Genomic DNA, 14,289 nt, shown 5'->3' with positions numbered 1-14,289 from the left:
TTATCATAGAGACAAAAGCACCACTGTATCTTGAGCTTGTCCTGCCAAATGGTCAGGAAGTGCATGAAGACAAAAGGTTTATGTCACACACACCTGAGCTGCCTGCCTTGATCTCCTTAGAATGTCATTATCTTTACCTTAACATGCTAAATATACTTCACCTTAGTAATTCATGTGAGGTGATGTCAGGATGTAGGATCAACAGATCTTAAACATTATTTAATTTGTAATCCCACAACAGCCTCTTCAAGGTTGACGTCTACCTGGCTCCAACTATAAACAGGAAGGTTTCTCAAAACATAAGATAACATGTTCTAGTTCTGAAGAGAATTACGTATAATATTCATCTTTATTCTTAGATGAAGTACATAGAGACAGGATAACACTGTGGAATGAGAAAGAGTCATGGGTGACTCTAGGGTGACCCTATACCCTAGGGTGACCTTTGTGACCTAGCTGTCCAGGGTGTTAGAGGAACATGGATCTATGGCTGGACACATGATGAGAGTGTCTCCAAATGAACAAAGACAAAGATATCAGCAGATCTCCTGAAAAGGACATTTCAACAGCCACATAATCATTCTATGGTTGTATATGAAATAAATCACTCAAATAATAAAAAAGGTTACATATTGATTATCACTCTTATTATAATCACTCATGTTAATCATTCAAAAAGGATATATTTTATATATATATATATATATATATATATATATATATATATATATATATATATATATATATATATATATATATATATATATATTAGTTAAGAGGCAATGGAATTTTGATTATCACCCTTCAGTTCTCCAAGGCTTTTTCGTGTTTTTAAATGGCTAAATGGTTATGTCATACTTTATTTTGCTGTAGCCTACAGACAAAGTTAATACACTAAACAAGTCCAGTTATGGATGACAAGAACAAACAAATGTCAAACAAATTTTTTAACTTCAAATCTCTTGTCTTCAATTTCTGGCCTCCTAGTGATGTGAAATAAAGAGCGAGAGTTAAATCAGGGTGATTATTTTGACTTTATTTTGCATTTGATCTTCAGTAGCCGTGTGCAGTGTAAACGAGGCTTACGGCTTTTCTCCAGTGTGAATTCTCATGTGGTCTTTAAGGTGTCCTTAAAATGATCACATGTAAATAGCTTCTCTCCAGTGTGAATTTTCATGTGGTGATAAAGGCTCATTTTATGTGTGAAACTCTTTCCACACTGATCACATTTAAAAGGCTTCTCTCCAGTGTGAATATTCATGTGTTGCCTGAGGCTTCGTTCCTGTGTGAAGCCATTCCCGCACAGAGTACAGGTGTAAGGCTTTTCTCCAGTGTGAGTGCTCATGTGGGCTATAAGACCTTCTTTTCGAATGAAACTCTTTCCACACTGTTGGCAGGTGCACGGCTTTTCTCCAGTGTGAATTCTCATGTGGGCTTTAAGGCTTCCTTTTACACTGAAACTCTTTCCACACTGTTGGCAGGTGTAAGGCTTTTCGCCAGTGTGAATTCTCATGTGGATTTCAAGGTGTACTTCGTGACTGAAACTCTTTCCACACTCTTGACAGGTGTAAGCCTTTTCTCCAGTGTGATAACTCATGTGGACTGTAAGGTTTTCTTTTCGACTGAAACTCTTTCCACACTCTTGACAGGTATAAGGCTTTTCTCCAGTGTGAGTTCTCATGTGGGCTATAAGGCTTCCTTTTCGACTGAAACTCTTTCCACACTCTTGACAGGTATGAGGCTTTTCTCCAGTGTGAGTTCTCATGTGGGCTGTAAGGTTTCCTTTGTCACGGAAACTATTTCCACACTGTTGGCAGGTGAATGGGCTCTCTCCAGTGTGAACTCTCATGTGGGCTATAAGGCTTCCTTTATGACTGAAACTCTTTCCACACTGTTGGCAGGTGTAAGGCTTTTCTCCAGTGTGAACTCGCATGTGAACTTTAAGGTGTTTCTTATGTTTGAAACTCTTTCCACACTGTTGGCAGGTGAAAGAACCAAGTTCATGGCTAGCCTCTCTCAGTGCCATTAGGTCTAGGGCAAAAATAGACATAAAACAATTTAGACATTTAAAGCATCAAACATCAACAACATGTATGATCTATACCCTATCCTATCTTATGGATCAGGGATGGGCAGCTTTGGTACTGGAGGACCACTGTTTTGCAGAGTTAAGTTTCAATTTTCAAGCATTCCTGAAGACTTAAGGCTGATTTATACTTCTGTGTAGCCTGTACAATGCAGCCTGACGCGCACCTCTTCGAAAATGTTACGCGTCTATTCTACGCGGACCGCAAGCGCTATAATTGGTTTGCGGTTACCTATTTGCTGCCACCTCTATTTGTATGCTTTTCTGACAAAGTACATGACAAGCTGCTTCTTCTTTGGCCTTGATGCTCAACATGACCGTGGACACTGCCTACCAGTGGTCTGGATGCATGTCGACGCGGACAATGACGCAGAAGTATAAATGAAAACAGACGCATAGCCTACAGTGCAAAGGCTCCAGCATAGGTCTGACACAGAAAATCAGCCTTTATGATTAAATAATGAGGTTGGGTTAAATTTTGGAGGTGTGTTTGACCAGGGATGGAGCTAAACTCTGCAGAATAATGTCCATCCAGGACCAGAGTTGCCCATTCCGTCTATAGATCTTATACTCAATACACCAGTGGTTTTCAAACCTGGTCCAAAGGGACCCACCACTGCACATTTTGTATGTATCCTTTATTTTTCACATCTGGTTAAGATCATCAGCTTGTTAGAAGAGAGCTGACATTGATGGAGGAATTTGCAAACTACAATTCTCCTACAAAGAGATCACACTAGTGACATTAGACGGAAAGAATGAATGCTTATGAAATGTGTTTCCCTCAGCAAAAAACTTACCTGTATAGACAGGTAGACACACCTTGGAACTTCCGGTTCAACGCTCCTCAACGCTGCTGCCTGCTGTCTGACCTACGCTCGGAGCTTCGTGGAGTTTATCCTAAATCCTTCTCTTTATTCCTATTCACATAATATAACTTTCTTGTTTTTCACTAGATTACTTAACCTATTGCATAGTATTACTAAACGGAACGATTTATTACTAGTAATCTACCAGCGTAATCACCTAGTGTCAGCCATAGCCCGCTAGCCTGCTAGCTACCGTCTATTTTTTTCCCTCTAAACTAACCTTATTTGTCGATCTAATGGCGGATTTATCCAATGTATGTTATTCTGATCTGTCCTCGCCAGATCGGGAAGCTGTGGAGACTTTGCTGCCCGGCATTCATAGATCCACCGTGAGGTACAGCGTCCCGCACATCACCCTTGCCCCAGGCACCGGCAAGCGACCGAGACATCCAGCTAGCGAGTCCCGTGTGCGATGCAGTTTTTCGGACGGCGAGGGGAGTCAGACTACTCTACAAAAACACGGTCAGTCATGTCCGACGATTATCATGTGTATTAAATGCAACATGTACAGCTTAGCTCTTTCTGTCAGCAGTGAGACTTACACATGTGATAAATGCAGGGATATTGTCAGGCTGACAGAGAGAATCTCAGAATTAGAGACACGCATCCAAACTTTAATTGAGGATAGTGAGAATGAAAGGGCCTTAGATACTGCTTTGGATGCGACTAGCCTAGTAAACACTGCACATTCGGTTCCAGTTGTAGAAGCCACGCAGCAGGCTAACTGGGTGACTGTGAGGCGGCATAATGGCAAGAACAAACGCCACTCTTCCGTTCCGATTAGAACATCAAACAGGTTCTCCCCACTCAGTGACGCACCCACTGAGAATCCTGTTGAAAGTGCCCTAGTTATTGGCGATTCTATTACACGGAACGTGAAAATAGAGACACCAGCCACCATAGTCACATGTTTGCCGGGGGCCAGAGCACCTGACATCAAAGCAAATTTAAAAGTGCTGGCTAATGCTAAACGTAAATATTCTAAAATCATTATCCACGTCGGCACAAATGATGTTCGACTTCGCCAGTCGGAGATCACTAAAATTAACATTAAAGAGGTGTGTGAACTCGCAAATTCAATGTCAGCAGAAGTAATTTGTTCTGGCCCTCTTCCTGTTTGTCGGAGTGATGAGATAGTTAGCAGGTTATCATCACTCAATGGCTGGCTGTCTAAGTGGTGTCCGCAGAATAATATAGGTTTCATAGACAATTGGAAAAGCTTTTGGGGCAGACCTGATCTGTTGAAAAGAGATGGTATTCATCCCTCCCGGGATGGTGCTGCTCTTCTATCTAGAAATTTGGCAAATAGTCTTAGAGCTGAAACATGACAAACCAGGGCCCAGATCAGGATGCAGACAAACTGGCTAAACCGACCGTCTGCTAGCTGCCTCACGTCACAGAACTCAGATAATTCACAGCACATAGAAACTCTTTCACCTAGATATTATCACATAGAGACTGTGTCTGTACCTCGAACTAGTAAATACAAAAAACTTCCGAAACCTTTTAAGGGTAAAAATTTTATTGATGTTCAAAAAATGAAAATCACAGATAAATCAGATAAACAAATGATAAAGCTTGGGCTACTGAATATTAGATCTATTTCTTCAAAAGCACTTATTGTAAATGAAATGATCACAGAAAATAAACTAGACTTGCTGTGTTTGACAGAAACCTGGCTAAAACCAGACGATTACATTATTTTAAATGAGTCTAGTCCTCAAGGTTATGACTATCGACACAATCCTCGACAGAAAGGCAAAGGGGGAGGTGTTGCTGTAATTTATAGTAATATATTCAGAATCATTCAAAAGAATTTCAAATATAATTCCTTTGAAGTGATGGTGCTTTATGTAACATTATGTAAATTGACATTTGTGCTGGCTACTGTATACAGGCCACCAGGGCACCATACTGACTTTATCAAAGAATTTGCTGATTTTCTATCAGAGTTAGTACTGGCTGCGGATAAAGTCCTTGTTGTTGGTGATTTTAATATCCATGTAGATAATAATAAAGACGCATTTGGATTGGCATTTGCAGACATTTTAAACTCTATTGGAGTTAGACAACACGTGTCAGGACCCACTCATTGTCGTAATCATACCTTAGATCTAATACTGTCGCATGGAATTGATATTGATACTGTTGAAATTCTGCAGCAGAGCGATGATATATCAGATCATTATTTAGTCTCGTGTATAATACAGTTAGCCAAGGCTACAAAACCACCACCCAGCCATAAATATGGTAGAACCATCACTTCTACCACTAAAGATTGCTTTATAAATAATCTCCCCGAGCAGTTTCATCGCCTTAGTATACCTGACAACTTAGAAGAACTCGATGCTGCAACAGAAACTATTGGCTCTCTCTTTTCCAGCACATTAGATGCAGTCGCTCCTTTACGTCTAAAGAAGATTAAGGAAACTAATCCAACGCTGTGGTATGATGAGCACACTCGGGCTCTAAAACGAGCTGTGAGAAAAGCTGAACGTAGTTGGAAGAAAACAAAACTAGAAGTTTTTCGCCTTTCGTGGAAAGAAAAAATGATTGAGTACAGAACGGCTATAAGAAATGCTAGATCTACTTATTTTTCAAATCTCTTAATAGAAAACAAACATAATCCTAGGTATTTATTTGACACAGTGGCTAAATTAACTAGAAACAGAGATTCAACTGCTGACGTTTCCAAAGAGCACAGCAGTAATGACTTTATGAACTTCTTTACTTGCAAGATGATAATATTAGAGAGAAAATTATAAACATGCAACCGTCTACAGTTTCGCTTCAGACAGTGCACTGTAGTGTCCCTGAGGTAAAACTAGAATCAGTCGCCGCTATAGGAGAGGAAGAATTATCTAAACTTATCAAATCATCAAAATCAACAACATGTATGTTAGACCCAATGCCGACTAAACTACTGAAAGAAATGCTTCCAGAGGTCGTAGGTCCACTTCTTGATATAATTAATTCATCCTTAACACTAGGATACGTGCCAAAAACCTTTAAGCAGGCTATTATTAAACCTCTTATTAAAAAACCTCAACTAGATCCGAGAGATTTAGTAAATTACAGGCCAATCTCGAATCTACCTTTTCTGTCAAAGATACTAGAAAAGGCAGTTTCAACACAACTGTGCTCCTTTTTAGAAAGAAATGGAATCTGTGAGGATTTCCAGTCAGGATTTAGACCATACCATAGTACTGAGACTGCTCTCGTTAGAGTTACAAACGATCTACTCTTATTATCCGATCGTGGCTGCATTTCTCTATTAGTGTTATTAGATCTCAGTGCTGCTTTTGACACTATCGATCACAACATTCTTTTATAAAGACTTGAAAACTATATTGGCATTAGTGGAATTGCTTTGGCATGGTTCAAATCTTACTTATCTGACCGTTATCAGTCTGTAGTAGTTAATGAAGAGATGTCGTATCGATCACAGGTTAAATATGGAGTACCACAAGGCTCAGTACTAGGACCGTTGCTTTTCACTCTGTACATGCTGCCCTTAGGAGAGATAATTAGGAAGCATGGTGTTAGTTTTCACTGCTACGCTGACGATACTCAGCTCTATATTTCCTTGCGCCCTGACGAAACCTACAAATTCACAAAACTAACAGAATGCATAGCTGACATTAAAAACTGGATGACAAGAAATTTCTTATTATTAAATTCAGAAAAAACTGATATCCTAATCTTTGGACCAAAAACTTCCTCACGAAAAAACCTTGAATACTCTCTAACACTTGACGGGTGCTCCATTAAATCTTCGTCCTCAGTTAGGAACCTGGGTGTGCTCTTTGATACCAATCTTTCATTTGAAAGTCATGTTTCTAGTATCTGTAAAACCGCCTTCTTCCATCTAAAAAATATATCTAAATTACGACATATGCTCTCAATGACAAATGCGGAACAGTTGGTTCATGCATTCATGACCTCAAGACTAGATTACTGTAACGCTCTACTGGGTGGTTGTTCTGCTCGGCTTTTAAACAGACTACAGTTGGTCCAAAATGCGGCAGCTAGAGTTCTTACTAGAACCAGAAAGTATGACCATATTAGCCCAGTTCTGTCAACATTACATTGGCTCCCTATTAAACATCGTATAGATTTTAAAATCTTGCTACTTACTTATAAAGCTCTAAATGGTTTAGCTCCCCAATATCTAAGCGAGCTCTTGGTGCATTATAGTCCTTCACGTCTATTGCGATCTCAGAATTCAGGCCAGTTGATAATACACAGAATATCAAAATCAACTGAAGGCGGCAGATCCTTTTCCTATTTAGCACCTAAACTCTGGAACAATCTTCCTAGCATTGTTCGGGAAGCAGACACACTCTGTCAGTTTAAGTCTAGACTAAAAACACATCTCTTTGCTCTTGCATACACATAACACATTATCAATACATTAACATTTTTCAAATCCGTTAAAGAATTGTTACGCTGCAATAATTAGGTCGGCCGGAACCGAGAACATTTCCTATAACACTAGATATACCTGTACATCAGAATAAGAATGGCATCTACGCTAATATCAGTCTCTCTGCTTATCCTGAGGTTTGCCGGGTGCTGGATCCAGGCCGTATCCAGATCAGATGGAGAACCTGTGTCTGGACCTGACTACAATGTAGCCCAGGAGACAATGGGCCTACAGATCCAGTTCTGGCTGCATCTATAATTCAGATTTTTAAATCTCCGTAGCCGCTTACATATATTTATATATAATCTATTTTTAATCTCTATAATAAAAATGTATAATTCAGATTTTGATCTCCATATCCATTTACATATATTATATATATCTTCCAAGGGTTTTTTTTCCCTCCTAGGACTTTTTTCCCAGTGTTAGCACGCTGGGTTTTTCTCCTAGGGGTTTTTTTCCACCCCTGGGAGTCAGCTGACATTGGCTTAATGTAGCACCATCTTACATATGTTACATATTACCACGCTTGCTTGTACAGCTTATTTTTAACCACTTCTCTTTTTTCTGTGCTCCTAATATGTAAAGCTGCTTTGAAACAATTACCAATTGTAAAAAGCACTATATAAATAAATTTGACTTGACTTGACTTGTATGAGTGTAATGCAAATTTGCATTTTCTGACAACAGGCTCCATTAAACTTCACAGACTTCAGTGAACGAATACCAGTATGAACATGTACAACAAACAGACAGAGCGCAGTTGAATAGAAATTAAACACTAGACAACCTGTTTCTGGAGATCTACCAGAGATTGTATATTATAGGGAGATGAGAGGATCTGTAGCTCTTACCATTGGAGAAAGCGTAACGCTAACTTAATCACGTGCGGCACCTCTCAGCCTATCGTGTAATGGCAGTGACATCAGTCACAACATTCTCTAGTCTGGCTTTTCTTGAAAAAATACATTTTAATCAAGCTAAAATCTACATATAGTTCCCAACGAAAGTTCTGTTTAGTGTAAAACATGCTGAAGATTAGCAAACAGGCTGTGGATTAATTAAATGATTAGCTATTTCCCCACAAAAGCTGTTTAATCAGCACAGTGAAGCCTCTCATCCATTGACTTCCATTCAAAAAACAGCCTCTGGTCCCATTCACTGCGTACCTCGGGGGGCGGAGCGTTTGCGTTAGCCATTACGCATTTTTGGCTAAAGGTTGCAGGCTTGCCTTCCAGTAGCTTTGGATCTACATTTCCTGCAAAGTTCAGCTCCAACCCTGATCAAACACACCTGAAGCTGTGAACCCAAGATCTTCATGGGCAGGTGTGTTCTATCAGGGTTGGATCTGAACTCTGCATGTATGTAGATCTCCAAGAGCAGGATTGGGCATACCTGCTCTAGGTTCAAATCTGAGACTGATGAATATTTCAAATTCATCTACAAAGTGTCCTGTTGAGGTACACCAGGGCTGCGCTCAAGTTCGGATTTTTATGCCCTTAACTTCCCTCCATCTTAGATGTACATCATTGTTTACACTGAACCAACACTGGCAGAATCTGTCTAGCTACTTTATTAACGAGAACTAAAACTTGGTAACCATGAATGCATATTTGTCATTTTAACTAAGCAGAACTGGTGGTGGTGCTTAAGATATTGTTTGTCATTCAGTGTATCCAGATAATAGTAATTATTATTAAAAGAAGATAATACTCCTACTACTACAAACCCGATTCCAAAAAAGTTGGGACACTGTACAAATTGTGAATAAAAAAGGAATGCAATAATTTACAAATCTCATGAACTTATATTTTATTCACAATAGAATATACATAACATATCAAATGTTGAAAGTGAGACATTTTGAAATTTCATGCCAAATATTGGCTCATTTTGGATTTCATGAGAGCTACACATTCCAAAAAAGTTGGGACAGGTAGCAATAAGAGGCCGGAAAAGTTAAATGTACATATAAGGAACAGCTGGAGGACCAATTTGCAACTTATTAGGTCAATTGGCAACATGATTGGGTATAAAAAGAGCCTCTCAGAGTGGCAGTGTCTCTCAGAAGTCAAGATAGGCAGAGGATCACCAATTCCCCCAATGCTGCGGCGAAAAATAGTAGAGCAATATCAGAAAGGAGTTTCTCAGAGAAAAATTGCAAAGAGTTTGAAGTTATCATCATCTACAGTGCATAATATCATCCAAAGATTCAGAGAATCTGGAACAATCTCTGTGCGTAAGGGTCAAGGCCGGAAAACCATACTGGATGCCCGTGATTTTCGGGCCCTTAGACGGCACTGCATCACATACAGGAATGCTACTGTAATGGAAATCACAACATGGGCTCAGGAATACTTCCAGAAAACATTGTCGCTGAACACAATCCACCGTGCCATTCGCCGTTGCCGGCTAAAACTCTATAGGTCAAAAAAGAAGCCATATCTAAACATGATCCAGAAGCGCAGGCATTTTCTCTGGGCCAAGGCTCATTTAAAATGGACTGTGGCAAAGTGAAAACTGTTCTGTGGTCAGACAAATTAAAAACTTGAAGTTCTTTTTGGAAAACTGGGACGCCATGTCATCCGGACTAAAGAGGACAAGGACAACCCAAGTTGTTATCAGCGCTCAGTTCAGAAGCCTGCATCTCTGATGGTATGGGGTTGCATGAGTGCGTGTGGCATGGGCAGCTTACACATCTGGAAAGGCACCATCAATGCTGAAAGGTATATCCAAGTTCTAGAACAGGGCTGGGCAAACTTGGTCCTGGAGGGCCACTGTCCTGCAGAGTTTAGCTGCAACCATGATAAAACTCACCTGTGTGTAATCCTGAAGACCTTGATTAGCTGGTTCAGGTGTGTTTGATTAGGGTTGGAGCAAAACTCTGCAGGGACGGCGGCCCTCCAGGACCGAGTTTGCCCAGCCCTGTTCTAGAACAACATATGCTCCCATCCAGACGTCGTCTCTTTCAGGGAAGACCTTGCATTTTCCAACATGACAATGCCAGGCCACATACTGCATCAATTACAACATCATGGCTGCGTAGAAGGAGGATCCGGGTACTGAAATGGCCAGCCTGCAGTCCAGATCTTTCACCCATAGAAAACATTTGGCGCATCATAAAGAGAAAGCAACTAGAAGCCTGTATTAGACAAGAATGGGACAACATTCCTATTCCTAAACTTGAGCAACTTGTCTCCTCAGTCCCCAGACGTTTGCAGACTGTTATAAAAAGAAGAGGGGATGCCACACAGTGGTAAACATGGCCTTGTCCCAACTTTTTTGAGATGTGTTGATGCCATGAAATTTAAAATCAACTTATTTTTCCCTTAAAATGATACATTTTCTCAGTTTAAACATTTGATATGTCATATATGTTGTATTCTGAATAAAATATTGAAATTTGAAACTTCCACATCATTGCATTCTGTTTTTATTCACAATTTGTACAGTGTCCCAACTTTTTTGGAATCGGGTTTGTAATTCTACCACTAATGACAACAACACACTAAAGATTGATGAGCTGCTTGTTTCATGAATATCAATCATGTTGTAAGAGCTGCGATCATCTTATCATTAATTGACAAGATTATATTAAATTAGAATTAAACAAAATTAGAATTGATAAGTGTCTGTGAATCATTAAAAAATCCCAGGGGTTTAATTTTAGCCTACATGAACAAATAGCAAAAAAAAAAAAAAAACAACAGAACATGAGGGTTCATCATCATCACGCTCCTGTGAATTTAAAGTAATTATGTGGTTTTTTTTTTTTTAAAAAATGCCCCTCTCTAGATTATTTACATATACATATATATATATATATATATATATATATATATATATATATATATATATATATATATATATATATATATATATATATATATACACACACACACACACACTAACTATCGAGTTTATAGTCATTGAAAGGCTTTCCTGAGGTAAATGTTACATTTTGTGTGATATATTTGTTTGCAAGTTTTATTGACTTCTTTCTGCGGTTAAAACTCAGATTAAGTGATTACATTACAAATGGATTCATTTCAGTAAGTACGTTTTGATGTTCATTCACGTTTATTTCGCGCTGTAATAGCAGAGAGGAATAGGTTCACATGCCGCTTGACCTGAGGTGTTACAGCGGTCTGGCACTCAACGTTAAACAGCGTCACAACCACAAGTATTGTTTGAATCCCGTAGTAATATTGACTGAATTTAAAAGCTTAGACTTAGTTTTATATCAAAAGTAACCTGATCTGTCGGCGCGTTGTCTGTGTCCTCTTTGCTCTGCGATGCATCTTTCACTGTGTGAGAAAATGAACGTGTGGCGTGAGAACAGTGAGTTTGAATGAGAGTTGGTGGCCCTGCATGACAGTATTCTGTAGTTATGCTAAACGTTATGTTTGTTATGTTTATGCTATGTTAATCTCCCACATTTCACAGGTTCGACTTCGTTCGCACTATGCACTCCAAAGCGCTGACTTCTTTTATTGGATTGGATCCGGGAGGGCTGCATTACAGTATTGCGCTACAGCGCCCCACTGGTTACACCGCGTTATTGTAGGCCCTTCAAATAGGTCGTATGAGATCAAGAGACTATTCGACAAAAAAAATATTTGTCGACAATTTTTTATTGTCGACTTTGTCGATAATGTTGACTAATCGTTTCAGCCCCATTAGACTTAAGAATAAGTGTGATTCATAAAGCTTAACATTCATAACATCATTGGTAGTGCATTCGCCTCACATGACAGCAGCGATTGGGTTCGAGACCGACTCAGAGCAGGGTGGCAACTCAGAGGTTAGGATTGGAGTCTGAGTTTTGAAGGCGGTACAATGAAGAGAGGGGTGTGTTTGTTTGGGTTTATTTCAAATATCAACAGTGTTCAACAACGAATCTGAGAAATCATATACAGCACCTTTAAATGTGTTAAAATGCATTAAACATAATTATTGTTTAAGTAATATTTATTACATTTATTTGAAGTTATTCCATTAATTAATTAGGTCAGTTACAAAAAGAATGGACAATCAAGTTTATATAATTTTATCAACTCCATGTCATCATATAACTCCAATACAGCATATCTTCATTGGAAAGCGTGCATCTCTTCTTCTTTGCTGCCATCTTGTTACTCTTAAAGGATCAGTTCACTTTTCAATTAAAATTTCCTGATAATTTACTCACCCCCATGTCATCCAAGATGTTCATATCTTTCTTTCTTCAGTTAAAAAGAAATTAGAAGAAGATCTTTTTAATTTAATCTTTTTGAACTTTTTTGGATCTACGCACCACCAGAAATATACGTATTGTTGTTTGGACTGATCTGGCACTACGCTTCTCCGTCTTTTCTTATACTTGTTTATTTTACGATCAATGTTTTGTTTAAATTGTGAGTGTACAAAAATAATAGGCCTATTTAACCCTTCACAGATTCGACTGGTGTTACATCTATGTGACCATAAATGACTGAGTGGCCTATTTTAGAGTTGTTTCCACTTTTAAAAGAAAATTCAAGCGATCGCGCCGGCGCCTCGCATACACACAACATATATCAGTTTTAGTAACTTGACATCGCAGCCTGTTAATTGTAAAAATAACATACATTTAACCAAATATATAAAAAGCTATAGTAGTCCGTGTACAATAAAAGTGTTTAAATAATATAGTTTAGCCTCCAAATCGTGAATATGGAAACATTTGGATTTGTGCCAAATTATAACAGCGGTTTCTGTTCCAGTTTAGCTTTAAATTAATTAGTTTTTGCTTAACGTTTATATATAATTTTTTTTCATAATTAAAATAGTGGTGCCCCCCAAATATACAAATATATCCGTGTGACTTACAACTGGTTTTGTGGTCCAGGATCAGATTTAATGGAAACACTGAATTTTAAAGTGATGTAGTTACATGTACTCACTAGAGTAATGGGTTAATAATTAATAATGCTTAATTACAAGTAACCAAACCCTAACTCTAGCTCTTAAAATGTCCAGTTCTAATAATGATCAAATGACTGAGTTCAGCTGTGAGAATAAAACCAACCTGTTTGTTCCTCAGTATCTTCATGTTTCACTCTGAATGTGTCTTCAATCCTTATGTCTTCAGTCTCTTCCTCTTTAATAAACACGTCTTCAGTCTCCTCTTTAATAAACACCATCTTTATATCTTCATTCTCCTCCTCTTTAATAAACTCAATATTCATGTCTTCAGTCTCCTCTTTAATAAACGCCATCTTTAAGAAGAGAATAATTTAACAGTTATTGGTCTAATGACCCGGTTAGACAAAAAGATCTCTAAAAAACTAATGCTGCAAATGAATAAACTTCATATTTAGGCATTTATGACTGATGAAAACAATGTTTAGTTTATTAGTGTTTGTTGTTCTCGTTCATGTTTGAGTAGCACGTTCACTGCAGTTAGATAAAGCATTACAATGTTACATTATAGTAAATAAACTCATTTCACATCGCTTGTTTAAAACAAAACTGTTTCTATCGATTAAAACAGCTTAAATTCTTAAAACAAACCTTTCTTCAGCAGAATCACAGCAGATGCAGGAGCGCAGTCTTATGACGTCAAGTCGTCACTCCAAAATAAAAGTCCCGTTCAGACGCTGCATTGACTGTTTTACCAGATAATATTTCTATTAAAATTAAAACAGTGACAAATATGATACAAACAATCATGGTAAAAAGGTTGTATGTGTTCATAAAGCAGATTTCATTCATGTGTCTTGGAGATATATATATATATATATATATATATATATATATATATATATATATATATATATATATATATATATATATATATATATATATATATATCCAAGACACATGAATGAACTCTGCTTTATGAACTCTCTCTATATATATGAAATTTGAACATTAATTAGTTAATT

The 14,289-nt window shown here is 38.1% G+C and overlaps 2 protein-coding genes across 2 annotated transcripts; one reads left to right on the top strand and one right to left on the bottom strand.

Moving 5' to 3' along the window:
• Window positions 1–808: 808 nt before the first annotated feature.
• On the bottom strand, window positions 809–13,968 carry LOC137016401 (gastrula zinc finger protein XlCGF57.1-like). Its single transcript, XM_067380785.1, has 3 exons — window positions 13,916–13,968; window positions 13,431–13,620; window positions 809–2,031 (listed from the first exon to the last, which is right to left on the bottom strand). Exons 2-3 carry the CDS (start codon window positions 13,618–13,620, stop codon window positions 1,109–1,111), a joined length of 1,113 nt encoding a protein of 370 aa, XP_067236886.1. The 5' UTR covers window positions 13,916–13,968; the 3' UTR covers window positions 809–1,108.
• On the top strand, window positions 1,891–4,287 carry LOC137016402 (uncharacterized). The gene has a single exon (XM_067380786.1). The coding sequence runs from the start codon at window positions 3,192–3,194 to the stop codon at window positions 4,281–4,283; it is 1,092 nt and encodes a 363-aa protein (XP_067236887.1). The 5' UTR covers window positions 1,891–3,191; the 3' UTR covers window positions 4,284–4,287.
• Window positions 13,969–14,289: the final 321 nt, after the last annotated feature.

Source organism: Chanodichthys erythropterus, unplaced genomic scaffold (assembly GCF_024489055.1).
Source record: "Chanodichthys erythropterus isolate Z2021 unplaced genomic scaffold, ASM2448905v1 ctg001550_np12, whole genome shotgun sequence".
Taxonomy (NCBI): Eukaryota; Metazoa; Chordata; class Actinopteri; order Cypriniformes; family Xenocyprididae; genus Chanodichthys; species Chanodichthys erythropterus.
The sequence above is the reverse complement of the archived record's forward strand: the minus strand, read 5'-3'. Positions and strand labels throughout refer to the sequence as shown.

Bases quoted from the DNA above. Each gene is read 5' to 3' on its own strand.
- LOC137016402 (XM_067380786.1), top strand. From the start codon at position 3,192: ATGGCGGATTTATCCAATGTATGTTATTCTGATCTGTCCTCGCCAGAT.
- LOC137016401 (XM_067380785.1), bottom strand. From the start codon at position 13,620: ATGGCGTTTATTAAAGAGGAGACTGAAGACATGAATATTGAGTTTATT. The intron at 2,032-13,430 runs GTTGGTTTTATT...TTTTTGCCCTAG, and splicing joins AGATACTGAGGAACAAACAG to ACCTAATGGCACTGAGAGAG.